This window comes from Nanorana parkeri, unplaced genomic scaffold, assembly GCF_000935625.1.
Source record: "Nanorana parkeri isolate BGI_ZX_2015 unplaced genomic scaffold, ASM93562v1 scaffold2425, whole genome shotgun sequence".
NCBI lineage: Eukaryota > Metazoa > Chordata > Amphibia > Anura > Dicroglossidae > Nanorana > Nanorana parkeri.
The window spans coordinates 44,852-66,654 of record NW_017308693.1 but is presented as its reverse complement, the minus strand read 5'-3'; the positions used below and the strand labels follow the sequence as shown (position 1 = coordinate 66,654).

The 21,803-nt window shown below is 40.4% G+C and overlaps 1 protein-coding gene across 3 annotated transcripts in view; it reads right to left on the bottom strand.

Moving 5' to 3' along the window:
• Positions 1-2,879: 2,879 nt before the first annotated feature.
• The window catches only part of LOC108801659 (protein FAM49A-like), a 43,462-nt gene continuing 24,538 nt past the window's right edge, over positions 2,880-21,803 (bottom strand). For 2 of the 3 annotated variants that reach the window (XM_018573562.1, XM_018573561.1), the window contains exons 3-11: positions 15,387-15,508; positions 10,165-10,270; positions 9,782-9,918; positions 8,616-8,693; positions 8,411-8,527; positions 8,143-8,222; positions 4,727-4,853; positions 3,064-3,134; positions 2,880-2,983 (exon numbers count right to left, since the gene is read on the bottom strand). In XM_018573562.1, the coding sequence (XP_018429064.1) occupies positions 2,920-2,983; positions 3,064-3,134; positions 4,727-4,853; positions 8,143-8,222; positions 8,411-8,527; positions 8,616-8,693; positions 9,782-9,918; positions 10,165-10,270; positions 15,387-15,508 (902 nt within the window). In that variant the 3' untranslated portion in view covers positions 2,880-2,919. Of the gene's footprint in view, positions 2,984-3,063; positions 3,135-4,726; positions 4,854-8,142; positions 8,223-8,410; positions 8,528-8,615; positions 8,694-9,781; positions 9,919-10,164; positions 10,271-15,386; positions 15,509-17,637; positions 17,718-21,803 lie in introns of all 3 variants that reach the window. The other variant, XM_018573560.1, reaches the window with a different exon arrangement.

Sequence of the window (21,803 nt, the reverse complement as noted above, 5' to 3'; positions counted from 1 at the left end):
TGTTTAGTAATGACAATCTACAAACACATACTTCTAGATAATTGGAGACTTTGTATTCTTTGCATACTTTATTTCTCTTTTCTTCCCCAGTCTTCTCACAGTGGCCATGTTTACTAAGGGCAGATTATTAGCTCTCCTATTACTTCCCTGGATTTATGGCACCATGTGACCAGACATGTGACAAGGACATGTGACCGTGCACATCATCTTAGGGGAGGAAAATGCCTTTCCCTGAGATCTCATGAGAAGACAGATGAGATTTCCCAGCAATGCTCTGCTGATGACAAGGCAATCCCAGTGTGCATTGCTTTGGCAAACTGAAGTCATTTTGCCCTGTCAAAGCAGGAAGTGAATGCTCTGTAAGTCTAAGTATTTCAGAATCACAGCATTTTACACCTGACATGTCTATGTTATTATACATAGAGGGATACGTTGGTAGAATTTAATATTTTAGTGTAAAGGTCCACTTTAAGCTCACCATACATGGGAAAATTTGGCGGTACAAAATTTAGATTTACCAAAACTAGTATGGAAATATTCCTATACTAATTAATTTACGTATATCCAATCAGGCAGGCCCTTGCGCTACATAGTTGTTGGTAAATCTAAAGAAGCTTGTATCATTTTATTGTAATGTGTGGCGGGCTTCACACATACCTAAAAATTAGGTATTTTAGATTATGTATTCCCCCACATAGCATGGTCTGACATCATTTCACTGAACACAAGTCTATATACTGAAAAACGGAAGCCGTTTCACATTATATAGGTTGCTTTCTGCCTCCTGCTGGTCTTTCTCTTCATGACTTGTTTTAAAAGTAATTCAATCAGACAGGAACTAACCAGAACAGAGTTTATTGTTTTATTGAGACAGATTTATCAGAGGAATCACTGCAGAGACAGTTGATGATAAAAGGTCTCATGAGTCCATACGCATATATCGTTAGCACTGATATCAATGTAACATTTCTGACACAAGTACACTACATTGTATGACATTTGTATATACAGTGTCCACACATACATATGAAATACCAGGCTGAGGGACTGACATTATTTACTTTACAACCTGGTGATAGATGTTTGTGCAATATTTTAGTTTTTTGGTTGAATTGCTCCAGGTTTGAACACAATCTTTGTCACCCGCCTGTGTATCCAATATTGCACCATTAGCACTGGAAACGGTGTGCTTTTAAGTATTTATATATGACTCTTCATACAGCGCTGTTAGAGGAAGTTTGTCCAGCTATCGAAAGTCTGCTGTTTTGACTGTTGAGTAGTTTGTGGCATTTGTATTACACCAACTTGACAGTGGTGATGTGCAGTATACAGTGACAGATCAGATACAGGAAGTATAACTTTGAATGGAATAGTAAAGATAAAACACAGAACTCTGCCCTAATGAAGGAATACGGAGGCTAATTTGACATTACGAGACTGTGTACATCAACAATAATCTTCATATCGGTGAAACTTGCTGCTGTTGTTTTCTTGTTCTGGAGACATTTCTGGAAGTTAGAGGAAACCTCCCTGAAATAAGAGAACTCTCACCGTTGTCCCTTGTAGCAGTGTTCCTACTTACAGAAACCCCCTGTTATTTTCCCATGACTTTCTGCCCCAGTGACAGTTGTCCCCAGAACAAAAAGCAATATTTTTCCTGTCCGGCAGCAATAAAAGCCTAACTAAGCTTTTAACCCTATAAGCTTTTAAGAAAAAACAGTTGGTAAGAATTGACTACTTTTAAAGCTGAATTCTGGGGACAAAAAGGAAGATGAGAGGGACCCACTGCAAGGAATACTGTTTGTTATGCCTAGATGATGATGCATATTTACCTCTTCCCTTCACTGCCCGACCACTCTCAGCTCTTTGACAACTTTCCATTCAATGAAGGATTAGCAGTCCTGCATTGTACAGGAGGATGCTGGGGACCCACCGAAAACCCAGGATGTTGGACATCAGAGAAGAGCGCAGGCTCCCGAGGTAGCAATGACTAAGGTAAGAATATCACCTTATCCATCATCCCCTAGGCAAAATGAGCAGTTAACTCTTGCAGCGGGGAGGGGGACCCACTGCAAGGGTAAAGATTTTGCGTCCTTGAATTGATTGTTAAGCTGACCACAGACAAACTGGTTGGACATGAAAGCACAATCTAACCTCCTTCAGGGCACATAGTCTAAGGAGATTGGCAGAGTGTATCAGAGAGAACTCATGTCCAATTTCAAGTCTATGAGTACCCTCAATTTGTTTTGATATTGCTTTGAAATCCCTGCATAGTGAGGCAATCTGGTACCCTGCGTAGCCAACGTTACAAGTGTCAAAAATGTTATAGGGACTTCTGATCTCAAAAAGGGATCCTCCTGGTAATTTTGAAAGACAACCCAAAATGTGAGACATATGTAGGTTGCCATGGCTAAACTCCTCTGGTTTCAGTACTCTGATTCAGAAAGTATTGAAGCCATTGGATCAGCATGACCGCTGCATATCAAGCATTTCTAGAAGAGGTCAGCACTGGCAGCCTATATATTACTTTGAGCCCTGGCTTTTTTATAATGGCCATACCAACATTGCTTGCTGGCCATTCACATACAAGTAAACTATGCACACAGCAAAATTATGAAGGTGAAAAACAATGTAAAATCAGTACTTTAAAAAAAAGAGAGAGAGAGACAGAAATTATATGCACCACGCTGATTACAGCAACAAGAAAAAGAGGCCTGTCAGGACAGGGATGACTTGCCAATGCTCTGCAGCAAAATAATGCAGAGCACGATAAGGCAGTGGTGCAAGACCAGTGATGTACACAGTCTCTCTGCACAGCAGAGGGTTGCCTAGATGAAGACCTATGGTAGCCACATATTTAGACACAGACCCATCTTTTGTTTCAAGCAGTGGTAGTGCAAGGGACACACATACAATGGCTCACTGGAGAAGAGCTCTGATCTGCTTGGATGTGGTGTCATCGTTCAGGTGACGGGTTGTATATCTGAAAGAAGAGAAGAGATTATATTACTGAAAGTACCTTTACTAACCCATCTGTGCTGGCACTATTTAAACATACAGTACCTGAGAGCATTGAGAAGCCCTTCTGTGCTTGTTGATGGTTGGTCTTTCAGCACCTTGATGCAGCCTTTCATCTGCAAACAAAGGCAGCACTCATGCACTATATATAGATAACTGTATAGAAGTCAGTATCCTCTTTAATACGGTACGTGTGTGTGTTATTTGCACATGCAACAGATTTTCAATAGTGTTGACTTTTTAATTACAATGAAGTCATTTCTTCGCTTTGTAAAGTTTTGGCATTTATTGTGATTGTACTTAAAATGAATGTGTAACTGAAGAAATAAGAGGGCAGCCACAGTTGACTTTATTTTTTTAAAGGTTCTGTCTTCAGGGCTGTTAGTCTGATCCTGGCTTTACCTAATGAATCATTGAAACAAGCGTGCAGCCAATAAAGTATGAAAAATCTAAACTCCCCTTTTCCGTTTCTTCCAGTTTAGTGACTTACAGTGTAGACAGGATTAAGATGGTAGCACTGGATTTTTCACCTATAAAAACAAGTCCCAAATCGTAGTTCCCATTTTTTTGGTCCTGACTGCAACTATTTAAAGGAGAACTACCATTGCCATTACCGTTAGTTAATATATAGAGGGCCTTTGGGGAGCTGAGAAATAATTAAAAAATATGTTTAAAGTTACTATCTGCTGCATACATTTTCTATAGGAGAAGGACAGTATCTGCCACTGCTGCTGACCTCCATCTGAAACCGCTAGTTGACTGCTGGTATCTATGATGACCCAGTAGCATTAAAGCGGAACTCCAGACACAACAATTTACATATATTCCTCAATAGCCACATGGGATATTAACCCACTTTGTGTGCACCAAATGCTTTTGCAAACCCAGTTAGAACCATCTACTAGTAACAGTGACATCACTGTGCTGTACATATCCTGTGCAAAGAGCAGAGCTATGGGAGAGACTCAGTAGGCTCCACTCACTACAGACTGCCTGCATAAAACTACAGGAGTGGGCAGATAAAAGACCAGTCCCTCTGCCCAAGGAGAGACAGCAGCAGTAACCGGTCTTTATTAAAGGAAACTCCTACACAGAGGAGTTTTACACTGGACTACTGCACTGATCTGGAAGAAATACACAAAACACATTAAGGAACTGATTCATTAATCTTCCTGCCAGCGTATAGCTGGATGAATGCCGATTGCACTGCACTACCACCACTAGATGATGCCCAACTATTCACAATTATATGATTAATAAAGCAGCCCCTAAAATTAAAGTAGGAATATATGTGCCTCTTGTATTTCAACATTTTCTAATCACGGAGTTTAGCTTTAATATTTACTAAGCCAGTGGTTAAAAAAAAAAAGTATTCAGATCCCAGGCAGTGACTTGAAGTTCTGAAGTCAGAAGATCAGTATAACAGCTGGACAGCTAGCACCTTAGAAGGTGAGCTCAGTCATAGTACTCCATATGTCGCTGGAAACTTTATTCAAAATCACACAACTACACAAATTCCCTCCTCAGGTCCGCTCCTCCAACGCGTTTCACCTAATCCTAGGTTTCATCATAGAGTTTTTACAACTCTGTTTTTATGTTATGACTCTAAATTACCATTCTGCATTATAAAACATACCACTACTTTGCTGTACTGTGACACTTTTACATCACAGATCGTGATATCACAGTTTTGCGCTCAAATACTCACATCAATTTTAGAGGTTTTTGCAAATGCTCCAACAGGATGTACATGGTCATACAAGATGATTACACCAACCATGACTCGCATACAGAACAGCAAAGTCTCATTACTGGTGAAACGGCTACGGTAACCACTGGGGAAAGGAAGCATATAACACAAATTAACAACATTATGTGCAGGAAATGTGAGTAAAATAAGTGGAAATAAATCACCAAAGGGCCTTTAAGCCTGGAGGCACAGGCCACATTCAGCCATTTTATTATGCATTGGGTAATAATAATAACAACTCAAATCATTTTTACATGGTTCTTTAACCGCTTGAAGACCAGGTGTTTAGACCCCCTTCCTGGCCAGGCCATTTTTCAGTGTTCAGCGCTCCGGTACTTTGACTGACATTTATTCCGTCATGCAACGCTGTACTGAAATGAATTTTATACCATTTTTGGGGGACAGATAGAGCTTTCTTTTGGTGATATTTAATCACCACTACGGGTTTTATTTTTTACTATATTCAGGAGAAATTAACGAAAATTTTGAAAAAAAACGTTTTTTTTTACCCACTTTTTTGGTAAAATATAAAAGACGAGGTCACGTCGGGTAAAGGATGCAATTGTCGTTTTCGCAGGTATGCGCACCTGGCGCATGTTTACGTGTGTGTATGTAGGGGTGGGGACTTTTTTTTGGGGGGGGAAACTACATTTTTTTCCTATTTTTTTTTCCCCACTTAACTTTATTGCTATCACAGAGGGGGCTAAGAAACCCCTATATGTGATAGCAAAAGAAGTGACAGGTCCTCTTTATGGAGACATCAGGGGTCTCCAAGACCCCTAATGTCACCTAGGACCCCCCTGAAGAAGCTGATAAAGCAGAGATCTGCTTCATCAGCTTCTCTCCAGCATCTGAAGCTGGAGAGTGACACGAGAATGCGGAAATGATGTAATATACACCACTTCCGCATTCTGACAGCGGAGAGGGGACCGGAGCGTGGAACGAACCTCCCTCTAATCCCCTGTCAGAGAGCCACTATGCTGGTCCCGGGCTCGCACCGTGCACAGCGGAGCCCGAAATCAGCGTGACGGGGGGGAGCCGCAGAGGGGGGGGACGCACATACCGGGACCCCATACAAGCCATCCGCCGGCTCTATAGCCGGCGGATGGCTTGTATGTTAACAGGCATCGCTGCCGGTTTTCAAATTATGTGTCTTTCCCGCTCGCGCGCGGCGCGCACGAGTGGGCGGGACTAACAGGACGTGAATACACGCCCAGTTACATCCAAGAAGCTCCCGGCCGGCCGTGTATACAAAACAGCCGGCCGGAAGGTAGTTAAGGATATATAAGACTTTTAATCACTACACAGTTTTAATAAATAACCAGCTCATATTTTTATTATAAGCTAATATAACAGACAAAAGTATAAAAAAAATGTATTTGTTTAATAAGAAACATATTTTCTAAAATTAATACTATTCCAAAAACTTTCATTTAATTATTTCTCCGATGTACCCTGAGTACAGGACCCCCACATACTGTATGTGTTGGTTTTGATATATATCTCAGCACTATATGCTATCAAAATATAAATACAAGTGCATATAGTCTAGATTTCTAGATATTAGCAATTTTCCAGTACAGTGGCTGGAATTCCCCAACCAACTTGAGACCAAATTAATGTAGAGTAGGGCCAGTGCAAGCTTGTTAAATAAAAAATGATGAGACTGTGTTGACTATTGAAGCCCCTCCCACTGAACTCAAATTAATTTAGAGATGGTGCAAAAAAATGTAGTTGCTATGGAATTTTTTTTAATGTGCACCAAGCAACCAACAATTTAATGTGCATCAAGCCACCGGCAAAAAAAAAAATCGAAAACATATTATATCATCCAATTTTTTCTTTTGCCGGTTGCTTGAATGCCGGATAATGGGGAGTTTACTGTACATGCAGCCTGACCATGTATGTCTGGGTCTGTGTAGGAAGGGGTCTTAATTATTATTACTAAATGTTTTTGTATTTTATTTTTGATCCTGACCAACCTGAACATCCCTCCCCTCTGTGGTCTATGGCTCAGGAGGAGGTGCGGTGGGGTGGAGACTAATGGACGCCCATTATCTTCCCACATGGCCACCCATTTACATGTAGAAGTAATTAGGTGTCTGCAAAGCCGCCCAGAACACCTCTAGTGTGAATAATGCATGGGCATGATTAAAAGAAAACAAATGGCCGCTCTTTGTTTTCATCATTCTATAGCATTGCTGTAAAACAGCTTCAACAGCAGCAGTGCAAAGGTTAATCATGGCTATGATATGATCGGTAACCACACAACCTCCAGGCCTCTCACTGCAGTCTGCACTCCCCCCTATGGAGATCAGAGCCATATCCAGAGGGTGATGCAGCTGCATACATTAAACATTTATAAATGTTTTCCCAGCACTAGGCACTTGCTAGGAGAACGTTTATATACAGATGGAAAAATGGTAGGGGTTAAATTAGTTCATATATAAAGCCGTTTAAGGTCTAGGTGTCCTAAAGTTCTTCCTCGTTGGGCACACACCCACGGGTATAGCTGCCAGGACCTCCTATCACACTGAAAACATTGGTCCTGATCCCTGTAACCATACACCTTACAATCTGAATGTACAATCTGCTTTACAGTTACCAACAACTATGTAGTACAATGGTCTTCATGACTAGATTGGGTGCTTACGTAATTTTGGTAAATCTAAAAGTGATACTGCAGAGATTGTGCCATTAGGTTGTAACATATGTGGCTAGTTTAACAGAGCTGCAGTCATCACTACTCAGCTACAACAAGAGTTACACTATCAGTAAGGGCCTGTGTTGTTGGGCTTTTGTTTGCTTTAAGCAGGTTTTACATTACCATACAAGTGTAGAGGAATGCAAATCCTGCTTGAAGCAGGTCAAACGCAGGTCAGAAGAATGTCAACTGTAGATCAAAATCACTTGTGAATGAAATCTGAATGATCTCAGAAGGGTCTCACACCAATGTCAAACTAATGCCATTGACCCAAAGCCCGTTAACATAGGCCCTTAAGATGTAAGCAAAAATAGATACACTGTAGCTTGTTGCAGCTTTCAGGAGCAACTAATTACAATGTGTGTATTTTGTTGTTGCACGCAGCATTGTTTAATAGCACGTGATCTGAGTATATTATACAACGTGTTAGCAAATCACATATTAATAGCATGTGATCTGAACATCCCTGAAAATATATTAGCGAACTACATAAGAATTAATAAAAGAAAGAAATATGATAAAACAGAAATGCAGCAATGTCAAACAAGCATAGCACAGCTCGCAAAATGGTCAAATGTTAACCTAATTTAAGTACATAAGTAAAAAAAAAAACCCAACATGGCAGACGGTGCAAGCGTGGGTTGGCTTCATGTGGCTTTAGTATACTTACGGATTCTCAAGCATAACTCTGCATACACATGCCATAGTACTCAAACAGTCTGTTGTGTCCTCAATCGGCAAAGATTTGTTCTGCAGAGGTGTAGAAACACCATATTAATATATGTATTAAGAGCAACACACACCTTCTAGTGCTTTATCTAAACCGGATGCATGCAAATCAATAGCCTGCTATATTTGTTGTACTACTCTATATACAGGGAAATGTATACAGTGTTTTGCAGTGATGTTATTTCTCTTGTTTTATCTCTTACTCTCACCTCAGAGACAAACTTGGTAGTTGCATTGCTCAGCGTTTTCAGCATAGGTGTAGCATCCGCATAGAACAAAGACATGCGATTGGCCATCTCATTGTTTACATCACACTCAGCATCCACCTAGGTATAAAGAAAGAATGCAGGCTTGATACAAGGAATCTAACTGCGCTGAAGACATTCTGCAGCAGAATCATGTCTCAGACCTTACCTGGAAGTTATTTAGTCGGTTGCGACTCACAGTCCGCCTGTAATAGCTAAAGTCATTTTGTATTGCTGGATTTGTCATCTGAAGGAAACAGATAAAGTTCATTGTTATCTGTTAAACAAAACGGCATACTGACTTATCCATCAACTATATTTAAAATGTTCTCTGCTCATCCCAGTTTTTACTTAAGTGGTTACCATAACTGGATACCTGTCCTTATCATTCCATTACCCTTCTTGAAATATCTAAACTGTAGCTTAAAGTGTACATAAAGCTTAACAATAAACTTCTCTTATTTGCTCTTTTGGTCTTCTAAATATACTATTGAAAGCATTATATCTGTTAGATAAGTGTGAAAGAAAACTGTTGATCATATCAGAATGTTAGTGCTGTCCTGTGGCCAGTGCTGACTTCCTGTGTGATCACAAGGAGCTTAATTAGCCTCCCCAGTTCTTATCTTGGACTACAGAGCAATTAGTTTCCAAGATGTAGAGATGAGGGAAATTTGCATGTCAATACAACAAGATGTACTGCACATTTTGTTTTCTCATTACCATACCTGTTAACAAGCCTTCATGAATTAGCATGTAGGCACAAATAACTTTTGATGACAGACCAATGGACACATGATCAAATACATTCCTTATAGTATGTGCAATTTAAAGAAATATACAGAATGCTGAAATCTAGTGTGCTCCAGGAGGATTCCCCCCAGGTGTGGAGATTGTACATGCTAAATCAGGTTGTGATCAAGAACAAGGCATTATTTGCTAACATTCCACTTTTACCCTGCACACGAGAACGGATGCCATCTTTAACATACACAGGGTTATTCATCTGAATTGGAGAATTTTTCCAAATCAGCTATGTTGTCCTAGATTGTTCACTTCTCCGGCCTTCTCCAAACTCTTCACCCTTTTGTGAATAACCCAGTGTATGTTATATATGTATGTTATTATTTGGCATGCAGTGACTTGCTTAGAAGTGGTCATACACAGCACCATAGATTTGACTTTCCCTTACTCTTGAAGCCTATTGGTCCCTCAGAAAGAGTAAAAGAATAATGGGATATTTATAAATTCTAAATTTCTATATGTGTACAATGCTTTAACAAAAACACATTTCTGGGCACATTGCACAATAGGTGATTCCTGCCCGTGATTTCATACCTTGAGCTCATCAAAGCTGAGGGTAAAATGCAGGATCTCCGCAAACTGTTTGGCCAGAGCCTGCTCTCTCTCCAGGTGCTGTGTTGGAGCATATGGAGGTGAAGTAAGTGCTTCCAGCAGGCTATGCAGTGCATTTTCTATGGAAAACAAATGTTGCCAGTAGAGAGAGTTACCAAACCACAGAAATCCGGCTAATATATTTGTCATTTTATGCAAGTTTTACGGATATGTTGATAATACAGTGATATAATTTAGCAGAAAGTACATAATCCTTTGTAATTGCAAAGCAATGACTTGGAGTGCCAGGCTTAGTAGTCACACTACAATAAATGAATAGGCATGAAATTGTAAAGAGTATAAAAAGCATCATATGTGAAAATTACCAAGTCGTAGAGAAAATTCATAGAAGCGTTTAAGTTTAGCTACTAGAGGACACACAGAGCGCCATGCCTCTTCCTGTAGATGTAAATCCAATGGGTTCTGGATTGCCTGAATAAAACACAGCGAAATAGTTACTGTATTTTTACATATCTACATCTGTATGTAAAATGTCTGAAAATATAAAACATTTGTTTGGTGCAGCCACAATGGAGCTTCTAAAAACAGGGCTTTCTCATAACCCACCATCTCCATCCCTCTAGGCTAAACTGCACTAAACACTCCTACCCAGGTGCTTACTTACCTCTTAGCTGCAGAGTGGACTAGAATGGAGCTGTATACCCAGGATCTCTAGTATTAATATATAGGTACACATTTAGAGCAAGTAAGGTAGGGTTTTAGTGTAGCTTGGAAGGGGTGGGATAGCAAAGATTTAGGTAAAATTACACCTGTACTGTAAGTAGCAAATCTTCTTTCTTGCTAAGTGACTCCCCATGTCAGAGGTTGAACAAAGCTCCACCACACAAACAGCACCCTTAAACTATTCCTTTTTATGTCATCCAAACATTCCCTTGCCCACTTTGCTGTTGTTTTAAATGTTAATTTGTTATGGCTTCCGTTATGCTGGCATTGAAAATACAGCGATACATTAACTTTAATGTATTCTTTTAAATCTATTTAACATGCAGGGTTTGCATTAGCTTTAATTAGTGCTGGTGAGACTGTTAGTTGGCTTGGCCCTTATATGTGGTCTATAACTACCAGAGTCACAAAGATGTTTAGTATAAACATAAAGAAATAAAATAGAAACTACCACATAGCTCAAAACTATCAACTTTTACTAGTGTTACTAGTGGACCTTCAATAACCTTAAGGTAATATTATGTTCGGACCTTGGTAGAATAAAGAGACTCTGTCACCTTAAAAATACTAAAATCTGCTGACAGGTACTGTATAAAGTGCAGGCATTCAGAGTACAGCATTTAGTGTGCCCTGCTTTTACTAAGTGCTGGGCTGCTCTGATCAGGCAAAGATTCGAGACTTCCTGATATTGCCAAAGTTTGCCCACTCCCCCTCACACACATTCTTATTGGTCAGTAAGGCAGTTCATCACAGGGATGAGCCAATAGGAATGTTAGGGGGCAGAGCTTAGCAGTCAGATCCAATATTACCTGGAAGCGTCTGAGCTTTGTTTGAATGGCCCCGCATTTTGTCAAAGCAGAGGATACTGAAAGCTGCTTAAGTTTGTTCAGTTACTTCAGCTTTGAGCATTCTTTAAAAAGGGGCAGAGCCTTTAACCCCTTTCGAGAAACTGTGTACTTCCTCCCACAGAGTTGAACACTCGATTTCTACTCTCTACTCCTTACTGAACGATTCCCCTCCCCTTCCACCCACACCCTCCACTCGAGTGTGGGAACAGGATCTGAATATCGCTATCCTCCCACAGGACTGGAAAAGATGTTGACCAGTTCCCTAAATGTCCAAATTCAAGAAACCAATTACAAACTTCACTCACGGTGAGACAAAACTCCAGTTGTGCTCCACCGTGTCTTTCCAAATGTTCCCGATACATGTAGGCACTGGTTTCAGGATGCGGGTACGCTCCTCCACATATGGTGGTCATGCCCACTCATCTCCCCCTTCTGGACGGAAGTGCATACTATCCTGAGAACCATAACTGGTATCTCCCTCGAGTTCTCTCCGGCATCCTTCCTATTGTACCATTTCGATGCTTCCCACCGCATCACCACATCGGAAGTCACCCCAACCACCGTCAGTTAGGGAATGGCTCTCTCAAGTGGAAACGGTGGCAAACATGGAGGAGCTTATATTCTCCTGCAAGAATGATATGCCTTGTTATCTAAAGATCTGGACGGTATGGCATTTGTTTAAAGACATGGCCACCTATGCTGCCCTCATCCAATAAATAGTCTGTTTTAATTCTCCTCTTTGACTCATCCCCGCTTCCTCTTCTCATCCCCCATCCCCTCACCCCTAGCCTTTCCTTCCCTTACTCCCTACTCTTCATTCTTTTCCAGAATTTCTTTGCCTTCATCTCTCTCTACAGAATGTTCAGACGGGGGCCCTTTCCCTTCTCTCTTCTTCCTTTTTTCTACTACCTGTCGTTCTTCTGCTCCCCTTTACTCTTTCTATTCTCTCCTCCCTCTTCCAACCCCTTTAGCATTCACTTTAACCTACTCCCTTTCTTGTCTCTTTTCTTCCCTTCTCCTTCCTGTCCTCTTTTTCTATAGCCTCCCTCATTGTCAGCTCACCATATGCCACTGGCCGTGTCCTACGGCAGTCTACACTCAGGGTAAAGTAGCCACCTAGTACCTTTCCAACTTCTTGTCCCCCCATTGCCTAAAGGCGCATTGACAACTTTTTAGGATCACTACATGTAGCACATCCCTTATGCCATCTTAATAGTTTGCACATATTGCTACTCTCAATAATTGGACATCTCCCTAACAACCCCCTCCCTTTTGGATTGTTTTTACCCTTCTTGCCATTTCTTTGTGTCCTGTTTTACTGATCATTTGACTTTGCCATCTGACTGTCATTTTTTGACTCTTTTATTATAATAAAAATGACATGTGAATAAAAAAAAGTGGCATAGGCTCTCTAAACCAGTATTTCTCAACCTTTTTTTTTTTAGACACTGCACCCTTTAAAAGTATGCAAAATCTCAATGCTAAGCTATTGCCAGCTTATAAAACAAATTAAGACAGACTGCCCTGAAATTGTTGCTTTGCCATCCTCTCTCCCATAAGGGAACATTTCACTTTTTTGCATTGAGTACTAATTTAACAAGTGTTGACTCTCGTCCCTCCACAAAAATATATGAAAATATTGGGTGACAACATCTGGAATCTCTGGTAGTAGATTGCCTCCTTAGGTACCTGAGAGGTTCAACAAGCAACCAAGTAATCCAGTCAAGCCTGCCAGAAACCAAGGAAAAATGAGTAATCGGCTTAAGTCAGACGTATTATTTACCCTCTCTTACCTTTGCAAAAATAAGATAAGATTTCAATAAAAGTGTATGTTTTACAAAGTGTACAGAGGTGGACCACAAACACACACAGAAAAGAAGCAGAAGTTAACTTTATAGGTCATCAGGACTGACTTTGCACAATACTTTGTTTATGTGGGCAAAGATGGTGGTTTGATAAACACGCACAAGCCAAAGCCAAATGCCAGTGGGCAGATCTGACAAACAGCAGGTATAAGAATATCTATTTTCAGCAGTAAAGTACAATATTAGAATTATTAAATAAATATTGGGAAAATTTATGAAAATCTCAGAAAACGGAAATGAGCAAAGGTGTAGCTGTTGCTTAAAACAATCAGATGGATTCCTTCTTTTGTTTATCCAGTGAATGTAAGAATTTGAGTGGTATGAGTAAGTGCTTCAATTTTCAATAACCAGCCATTATATGTTTTCTGTGAAAGGTTATTTCTTCATACACACTGGAGAAGAGTGTTACCCTACATGATGAATGTAGTGTGGATTTTGATCTGGCATAGCTCATTGCTCTCTCATTTTGTAGTATGAGATATAAACAAAGACAAATCTATGAAAAAAGTCAAAAATACAGTGAGAAATATATAAATTCATGTCTATGTACCCCTTGTTCCATTGTGCATCAGAGTTGTTTATTGCTGCCACTTTCCCAGTCTGCTTACCCCCAACAAGCCTCCCGAGACAGTGGGAATTACTCCGTTACCTGAGAGGTGTTTGACAAGGCAGTGATTCAATGCAAAGTCACCATACCCTACTACTCTCTCTGTCATCACTGTAACCACTCCTCTCACATCTTCCCTACCTTCCAGCCCAGGGATTCTTCCTGCCATTCCACTCCCTCCTTATTTTCCCTTTTTGCAAATCCCTATTCTCTTATACAGTATATTGCTCTCCCTCTCAATTTTTTTTTTTTTTTAATCGCCCCCCTCCCCCCATCCTTTGTGGTCCCCTGCTCTTGTGGGGTTAGGGGGTTGGAAATTTTGGTCTAAAAAGGTCCCTTAAAATGTTTGTTTTCATCCACAAGATTACTTCCAATGTCTCTCCCACTTATTTCTTTGAACACTCAAGGCCTCAACCAACCAAAGGGTAAAAGCCTTTTGATATCTTAGATCAGGGCTCAAAATTTCCACTCGCCTGCTCGCATTTGGCGAGTGGAAATTCCTGTCAGGCTTGCGGTCGCAGACCGCGTACCTGACTAGTGGGAGCAGCTGCTCCTGCTGGTCTGTCTCCCTTCCTTTAGGCCGGAGCTCTTCACTGAGCTCCGGGTTTGGTGGCGCGTAACTCTTAAGGCCTGGCTAGTAGCTCAGGACTTAAAATTTTGACCCCTGTCTTAGATGATATCATACAAACATTGCCTACAGAAGAAGCACTTTTCCCAAAATGCTCTCCTAAATGTTTATACTTGACTTAACAGCACTTCTATACAGCTCCCACCAAAAAGAAGCAATGGGGTGTTCTCGGCACCTTTCCACATGCTATATAATTTTCCTGTAAAAGACAACTTAGGGATTTGGAAGGCAAATACTTAAAAAGTTTGATCTAAGATTTTCCAATCTCAGTTGTAAACTATTATGCTCCCAAATGGGTAAGTGGGATTATTTACTCAGCTCCTACAAGTGCTGGCCTCTCATGCGAAGGGGATACTGCTGTTATGATGTGATTCCATCCTTATACTTCACCTCCACCTTGATCGTCTTGTCCCACACAATCTGGCCACCTCATCATCGGACATTACATTTGCTTGACAGTTTAAAAACCTTTTAGTACAGCACAACCTAGTGGGCTACTGGAAAGAGAAACACCCTACTAGAGAAAACTACACATTTTACTCTCACCCCCACAATTAATTTTTTAACATCATTGCTTACAAAACTTCCCTAACTTCGGTTACTGTGTCTACAATCCTTCCAACCCTGTGGTCACATCCTGATGCAATAGTCCCTGATGGTTACAGCCCCACAGGAGAGGGGAATGACTTGGTCCCTGAGGTCATTCTGATGGTGGCCGCTGGCAATACAATAGAAGCAGTGGGGGATTTGTCCATCCATGCTGTTCAGTGTGGATGGAGGAATCTGTTCTTTTCTTTTTCAGTTCAGCCTCCAGATTGAACAACAAAAACAGACCCGTGTATACCCTACTTTACTGAATAGACTTGATCATGTGTACAAGCAATAATACGTATCAGCAGTACAGGACAGAGCTTACCTGTCTTATTTCCTGCCCAGCACCCCGGTATGATTGCAGCTCAGCCAGGATACCCTGGGCCTCTTCTAGGACAGAGTTGACTTGATTCCACACTATTGTTTCTGCCTCCGTAGGCTGTGCATCTATAATGCCCAAACATAGTAAGAGAGTGAACGTGCCTATGACCACAGAGCTAGCTACTATATATCAACCCATTCAGTGTGAAGACAAATATGCAGTTTTTGAAAGAGGAACATTGAATGCAGTAAGCATTTGCCATAAAATGTTTAACAATTGTGTAAACACTGACAAAAGCAGCAAACATACATTAAGAATCCCAAGATATAGTCAGTCTGGGTTCACAGTACTAAATAAAATCTCTATGAAAATTAATTTTACTCAGGATTGTTTTCACTACCAAGCCATCTGTTACTCTGCCAGGGGTTATGCCTCTTAGGCAGATGTCTTGCCTCTAGTATTGACTCATGCAGTGTCAGGACCTGTAGTCAATGCTCTGTAATGAGGGAAACAATGCATCAAGTAGAGCTCATCTGAGGAGTAAGTGTATATAGATTCATGGTTCCCTCCATAATTCCATTCAGGAATTTGCTTTAAAATGGAATCTGGGGTAAAGAAGCAATGTACGCTCACATTTAACAGCTAGGTTTATATATGGTTTACCATGTCCAGATAAGTTATTAAAGATACTCTGTATATGGCGTGTCACTATATTAATTGGGAGTCATTTAAATAAGTTAAAAATATTGCATGTTGTTGATGCAATTTCACCTGTTTACCTAAAAAGAACGTAGTTTAAATGCACAGTTACATGCACAGAGGATAGTACAACTGCGTCTTGGTTGTTACTACATGGCACAAGCAATAGAAGTACACCCATAGCACACATAGAACCTTAGTTGCTCTGTACTATATTTTTCTGAGGGACATTCCAAACATACAGTTATAACCATGGAAAAGCTTAAAGAATAAATGCACTTTTAAAACATAGAACATAGTTAGTCTGTACTATATTATTCTGAGGGACATTCTGAGCATACAGTTATTATAACCATAGAAAAGCTTAAAGAATAAGTGCACTTTTAAAACACCTTTGCCAGTGTAAATGAACAGTTTCTCCTTTGAAGGCGGGATAATCAAGGGTTCGTTTAGATCAAATCTTATTAAATTTCCAGTTGAAACCATCTGCAGACACATGGCTTTCCTCATATGGAATTATACATAAGAAAAAGTATTACCAAAATTCTTTTAGATGTGCATGCTTCCTAGGCTAGTTTAAGACTGGTTGGCATGAACAAAGAGCATTCACATACTGTATGAGGGCATCTGGGAAAGCCTTCAATCTCATAACTCTGATGAATATTGCAGCCTCTATCTCCGTTTTTCTTTCTTTTGTGACATGTGTACTAGCATGTGATATAGAGAAATTCTGATTTTTCGGGTTGCTGGCATTGACCTCTCAGAAACGAGGAGAAACATAACGGTTAATCTTTAAAACTCACAAAGGTGCACTTATTCTTTAAAGGTTACAGATAAGGCCCATTAGACTCTCCATCGTTTGCATTGTAAAATAACAATCCTTAAAATAATGGTGGCCAATGTGGCTAAAGCTGACCATACAGTACCCATTTTTTTAACAATTTGAGCATCAGTAACTATAATTGGATTGTATATTAGTGAAAGCAACAGCTTCTGCATGTACAGTATTCACAATGTTCCCAGCACAAGCACCGAGCTTTGTAAATGCATGCATAGACATAAGCAGGGAACAGGAGTGATGAATTGTCTGCTGTGTCAGCAGAAACAGCAGAGAAATGGTCCAAAATTTTTGACAATTTACTTTCTCAGAAAATAGTCTCTTGAGGTTCTTGATTGTTATTGTTTTTTTTTTTTTTATTGCATACACAATGAGATTGTCATACGTTTGCACAAAACCAATTTCATGATCATTCTCCATGTATGGACAACTTTACACACTGTCAGTTGTTTTCATTTATACCAACTAATCCAACACCTGTAAAACCAATTTTATAGAATATTAGAATCATAAAATATGGCCTAGAAGCGCTATTTGTGACACATTCTATTCTCTCTGCAAACAATGCTATTTCTAAAAGGTTGAATGCCATTTAAATGAAGTTGAAATCAATGAGATGAATATTTAGAACAGAACATGTAATCAATGATAAAACAAAACAAACAGAAAAATATAATGAAAACAGAAAAAAACATGGAAAAATTAAAGTGATCTCACGTTCAAAGTCAAGGAAAAAAGTGGGACACTGTTCTAGGTCGCTATAAGACAAGACTTTTAGAAGGTTCCCCATCTGACACCTGGAAAAAAAGACAGAAAGGAGGGAATGATGGGTGGGGGGAAGTGCTATCATTTGGGAAAGCGCTGCCTTCAAAGCATAAAACACATATGTTATCTTTGAGCAACTGCTGAAGTGGAACTGAACTCAAAAAGTACAAATTTGCTGTTATGGAAAACATCGAGAGATAGTAATTGTTCCTAAGCAGTGAATGAAACCCTGAAAATGGTACCTTTTGTCTGGGTTCCTGCCAAAAAATAGGATTGCGCTTCCTGGTATATGATGGTGCCTAGGCACTTCTCTCCTCTAGCCTCATAGGTGTGTATCTGCAATGTTAGATCTAAGGCACTGCTGCCTCTGACTGCTAGTTTCAGGAGATTTGGAATGAGATTTGGTGATGTCACTACTCTGCTGGTCACTATTCTCCTTGCTGGACACTCTAACATAAAGAAGCAAAATCCTGCCTCTATCAAGATGGCTGCTCCCTTGCAATACAGAACAAGGCATCATAAGTCATAAGGGGGAAAAGATCAGATGGTGGGAGACAACAGGCAATACTGATAACTTGTCCTTTGCCTGCCTTTTTCGGGCACAGCTTCCAGAGTTCAGTTCCTCTTTAAAGCAAACCTGTACAGAGTGAAATATGGGGGCTAGATCATTGGCTGACATGCTCATCCTCTGACTTCAGTACTTTCTGCATCACTGTTCCTAAAAGAACAAGCAAATCAGGAGTCTTGACTTCACTTTGACTTCATTTTCTGCATTCTTGTTTCAGATCTTTAACAAACAGCCAGTGAACTATCAAGCCGCAAAAGCATGCCTTGCGGTTCGTTCACAACAGGTTTCACCCAAAAGTTCTGCTTCAGTGTGGATAGCCACTGGTGTGAACGATTTCCTGATTGCTTCTTACTGTATATCTCTTTAAAATTCCAGCACCAAAATAACTGCAGGTTCTTTATTCCCCTGCCATCGCCACCATAAAGCCATGCAAGGTAGTCGCATGGGCAGGAATTCATTCCACAGGAGTAAGACCTCGTGGATGCAGGGATTGAATTGGTCTGGGAACTCAGGGGCACAGATCTCTAAGATGCTGAGTGCTGAGAGATATAAAAGAGGTGTGGCAATTTAATTTCTGGGATGGACTATAAAAAAAAAAAATGTTTGCTTACCTATACGCTAGCGGCTGTTGTCACCTTCAAAGTAGTCCCCTTGTGAAGCAATGCACTTTTCTAGACGACTGTGTCACTCCCGGAAACAATCCTGAAATTCGTTTTCCGGAACGCTGCACAGTATCTTTGTCGCGCCGAGCTGGATGTCTGGAATGTGATCAAATCTTTGTCCTTTTAAGGCATTTTTTATTTTGGAAACAGCCAAAAGTCCTAGGGTGCTAAGTCAGGGCAATAAGGTGGTTGGTCAAGATTTGGAATGGATTTCTGGGCCAGGAACTTGCGAACACTTAACACATTATGTGCAGGAGCATTGTTGTGGTGGAGAATCCACTTGTCAGGCCAGAGTTTCAGTCTTCCTGGACATCTTACCGCACCTCCTTAAACCACCTATGCCGTTCAAAAACACTTGATTTCTTCATGGAATGTTCACCATAAGCCTTTTGTAACAGAACTAAAGTTCACTCGCACTTTTGCCAATTTCCATGCAAAATTTGATGTTAATCCGCTGCTCCAGATTCCTATCACTCATTTTATGCCAACAGTGCAATGCACACACATGTTATTTCTTCTACTACTCTGTAAGAACTGAGTCAACTGGTCAGCTACCCAGGAGAGCGCAAGTTATATTATGTCAGAACACACTCAAATGCGAATGGCTGTGTGACTCACCACTATAGTGCTACGCCAGGAATTAAATTGTCGTACCTCATAAAGCAGCACTTACCTGTCCATTTTGGCCCTTCATTACAGATCATAGGAGGTCCTTCATCAAGCCTCAGCAATGAACAGTAGTGCTGTTAACAATACCTAACACTGCCTGAAGCATGTACAGAATACATTGATAGGGATTGATGTCAAAAGTACAAGCTGTACTGAGAAATTTCAATCACTGACAACTGATGAGGTTTTTAATGAGATAAGGGACCCACTGCGTGTGGATGAGCCTCTATGGCAGAAGTTCTACCTTTCTATTGTATGGTTTTAATATACATCAACTGCCATCTATAAGACTAAAGAATATCTGCATATTAATGTAAAAATTATGAATCAGATACAAACATTGGTTTTATATCATGTTAGGATAGGACAATAAGCTGATACATGTGGCTACCGGTGAAATGAATGATTTAATACCTAATTAGTCCCAAAGGGCAAGAAAACATATTGTTCATAGCTATGTATGGATTGTGGAACGTGACAAACGATATATGTCAATCAAATTAAGGGTTGGTGTTGGAGCCTGTTCCAACGCTGCGCTTTCCATTTAAACCTATGCAGCTGTGTTTAAATGGATAACATGGCGCTTGACAAGAAAACGGTATGTTTGACCTGCTTTGTCTGCAGCTCAAACGTACCTTAATAGAACATGCTGCATCTGCAGAAAAGCAATGCAATGCAAAGCAAGTCAGGCACAGCCTCTGAACTGCCATGTGTGCTACTCTAGAAAAGTCAATGGGATTTTGCTGACCTAAATGTGGGAAAACAACACCAGTTGACACGAGCTGTAAGACTGTTTTCGTTCTCAGGTTATTCCTATACAAATGTTATTACAAGCTGCTCTTGGGGAATACAACGCCTTTTTAAATGCATCATTATTTGTCTGTATATTAAGTATATTGTCACCAATAATATAATGAGGAAGAATTAAAGTTGTTGTTCATAATATGTGACATGGGTAAATTTAAAGAGAAGTACTGGCAGAGTAAAATATACTCTTCCCAATGCTTAGAGCCAACATGGGACACTGCAGCTGTCACACGCTGACTCTATATACAGTACTGAGAGCTGATCATGTAACTGCTGATCGCTCAGTTCACGGTCTCCTCCCTGCAGAGAGCGGTAACTGTCAGTCACCGCTCCCTGCAGAGATTGCCTCCCATCTCTCTGTTCCCCCAGCACTCAATGGTGGAACAGACAGTGGAGGGGGCGGGCACAGCTGGCTTTGGTTCTAGAGAGGCAGAGCCAGCTGTCAATCGGGCAGCGGGATGGCTCATGACAATATTTGTGGGATCATTCCCATCTGCGGTGCGGCTCTGCGATGTAAGCAAATAGAAGGCAGTAGCCCACCAGATGCTGACTTTAGGTTATAGGAGTACATTAGTAAATGTACTGCTGTGACCCAAAATAAAAGTAAAGCCAAAAAAAAAAAGTTTAGTTTGATTGTCTTATATATCCAACTCTAAAATCATTAAAGCCGAACTCCGGGCAAATATAACATACACGAATTAATGTAAATCTGTTGTAATTATTACATCCCGAAATATATATTTTTAATGCAAGTAGTGTAAGTACCAGAATTTGACCTAGCAACAGCTTCTTGCAGTCTACCCTACAGCAGAGCTCATAGCTCACAAGGAGCCGATCAGCTGTGCTGCAATGCAAGGAGCATGCTGATAGAAGGAGAGAGGGGAGCGTAAGGTAGAGGAGCTCATTAGTCTGCTAATTCTCCTTCATTGTCCATTTACAAGGTCTCCACAACTGTCAGACAGGGTTGTATCAATCTCAAGAAGGTATGTCATGGACAGAAATGCAGATACTTTGACAGGTACAACAGCTGTCATATATGTATTTTATCTGTTTGCCTGGAATTCAGCTTTCATCTCTAGTTTCCCAGGTAACATTATTACTGTTGAAGGCCAGAGGTCTTATGTCTTTGTTAGTGGTGGTAATAGTGGAAGAATTTTGTGAATTCCCCTGAGACAAGTGCTATATGTTTAGCTAATGTTTCAAATAACTTTTCTCTGAGATAATACATACTGCTGTGGTGGAAATGATAATGGAATCATAATGTACATTACATATACAATGTTCACACAATGTTTCAGATTCATTTCCAATAGACTGTGCAACAGCAATTGTAATTTTGGAGCTAAATGCAAGATGCCTTATATACGGTACTATTTGCCAGATGTACTCAGAAAAGACAAAACACGACTTAC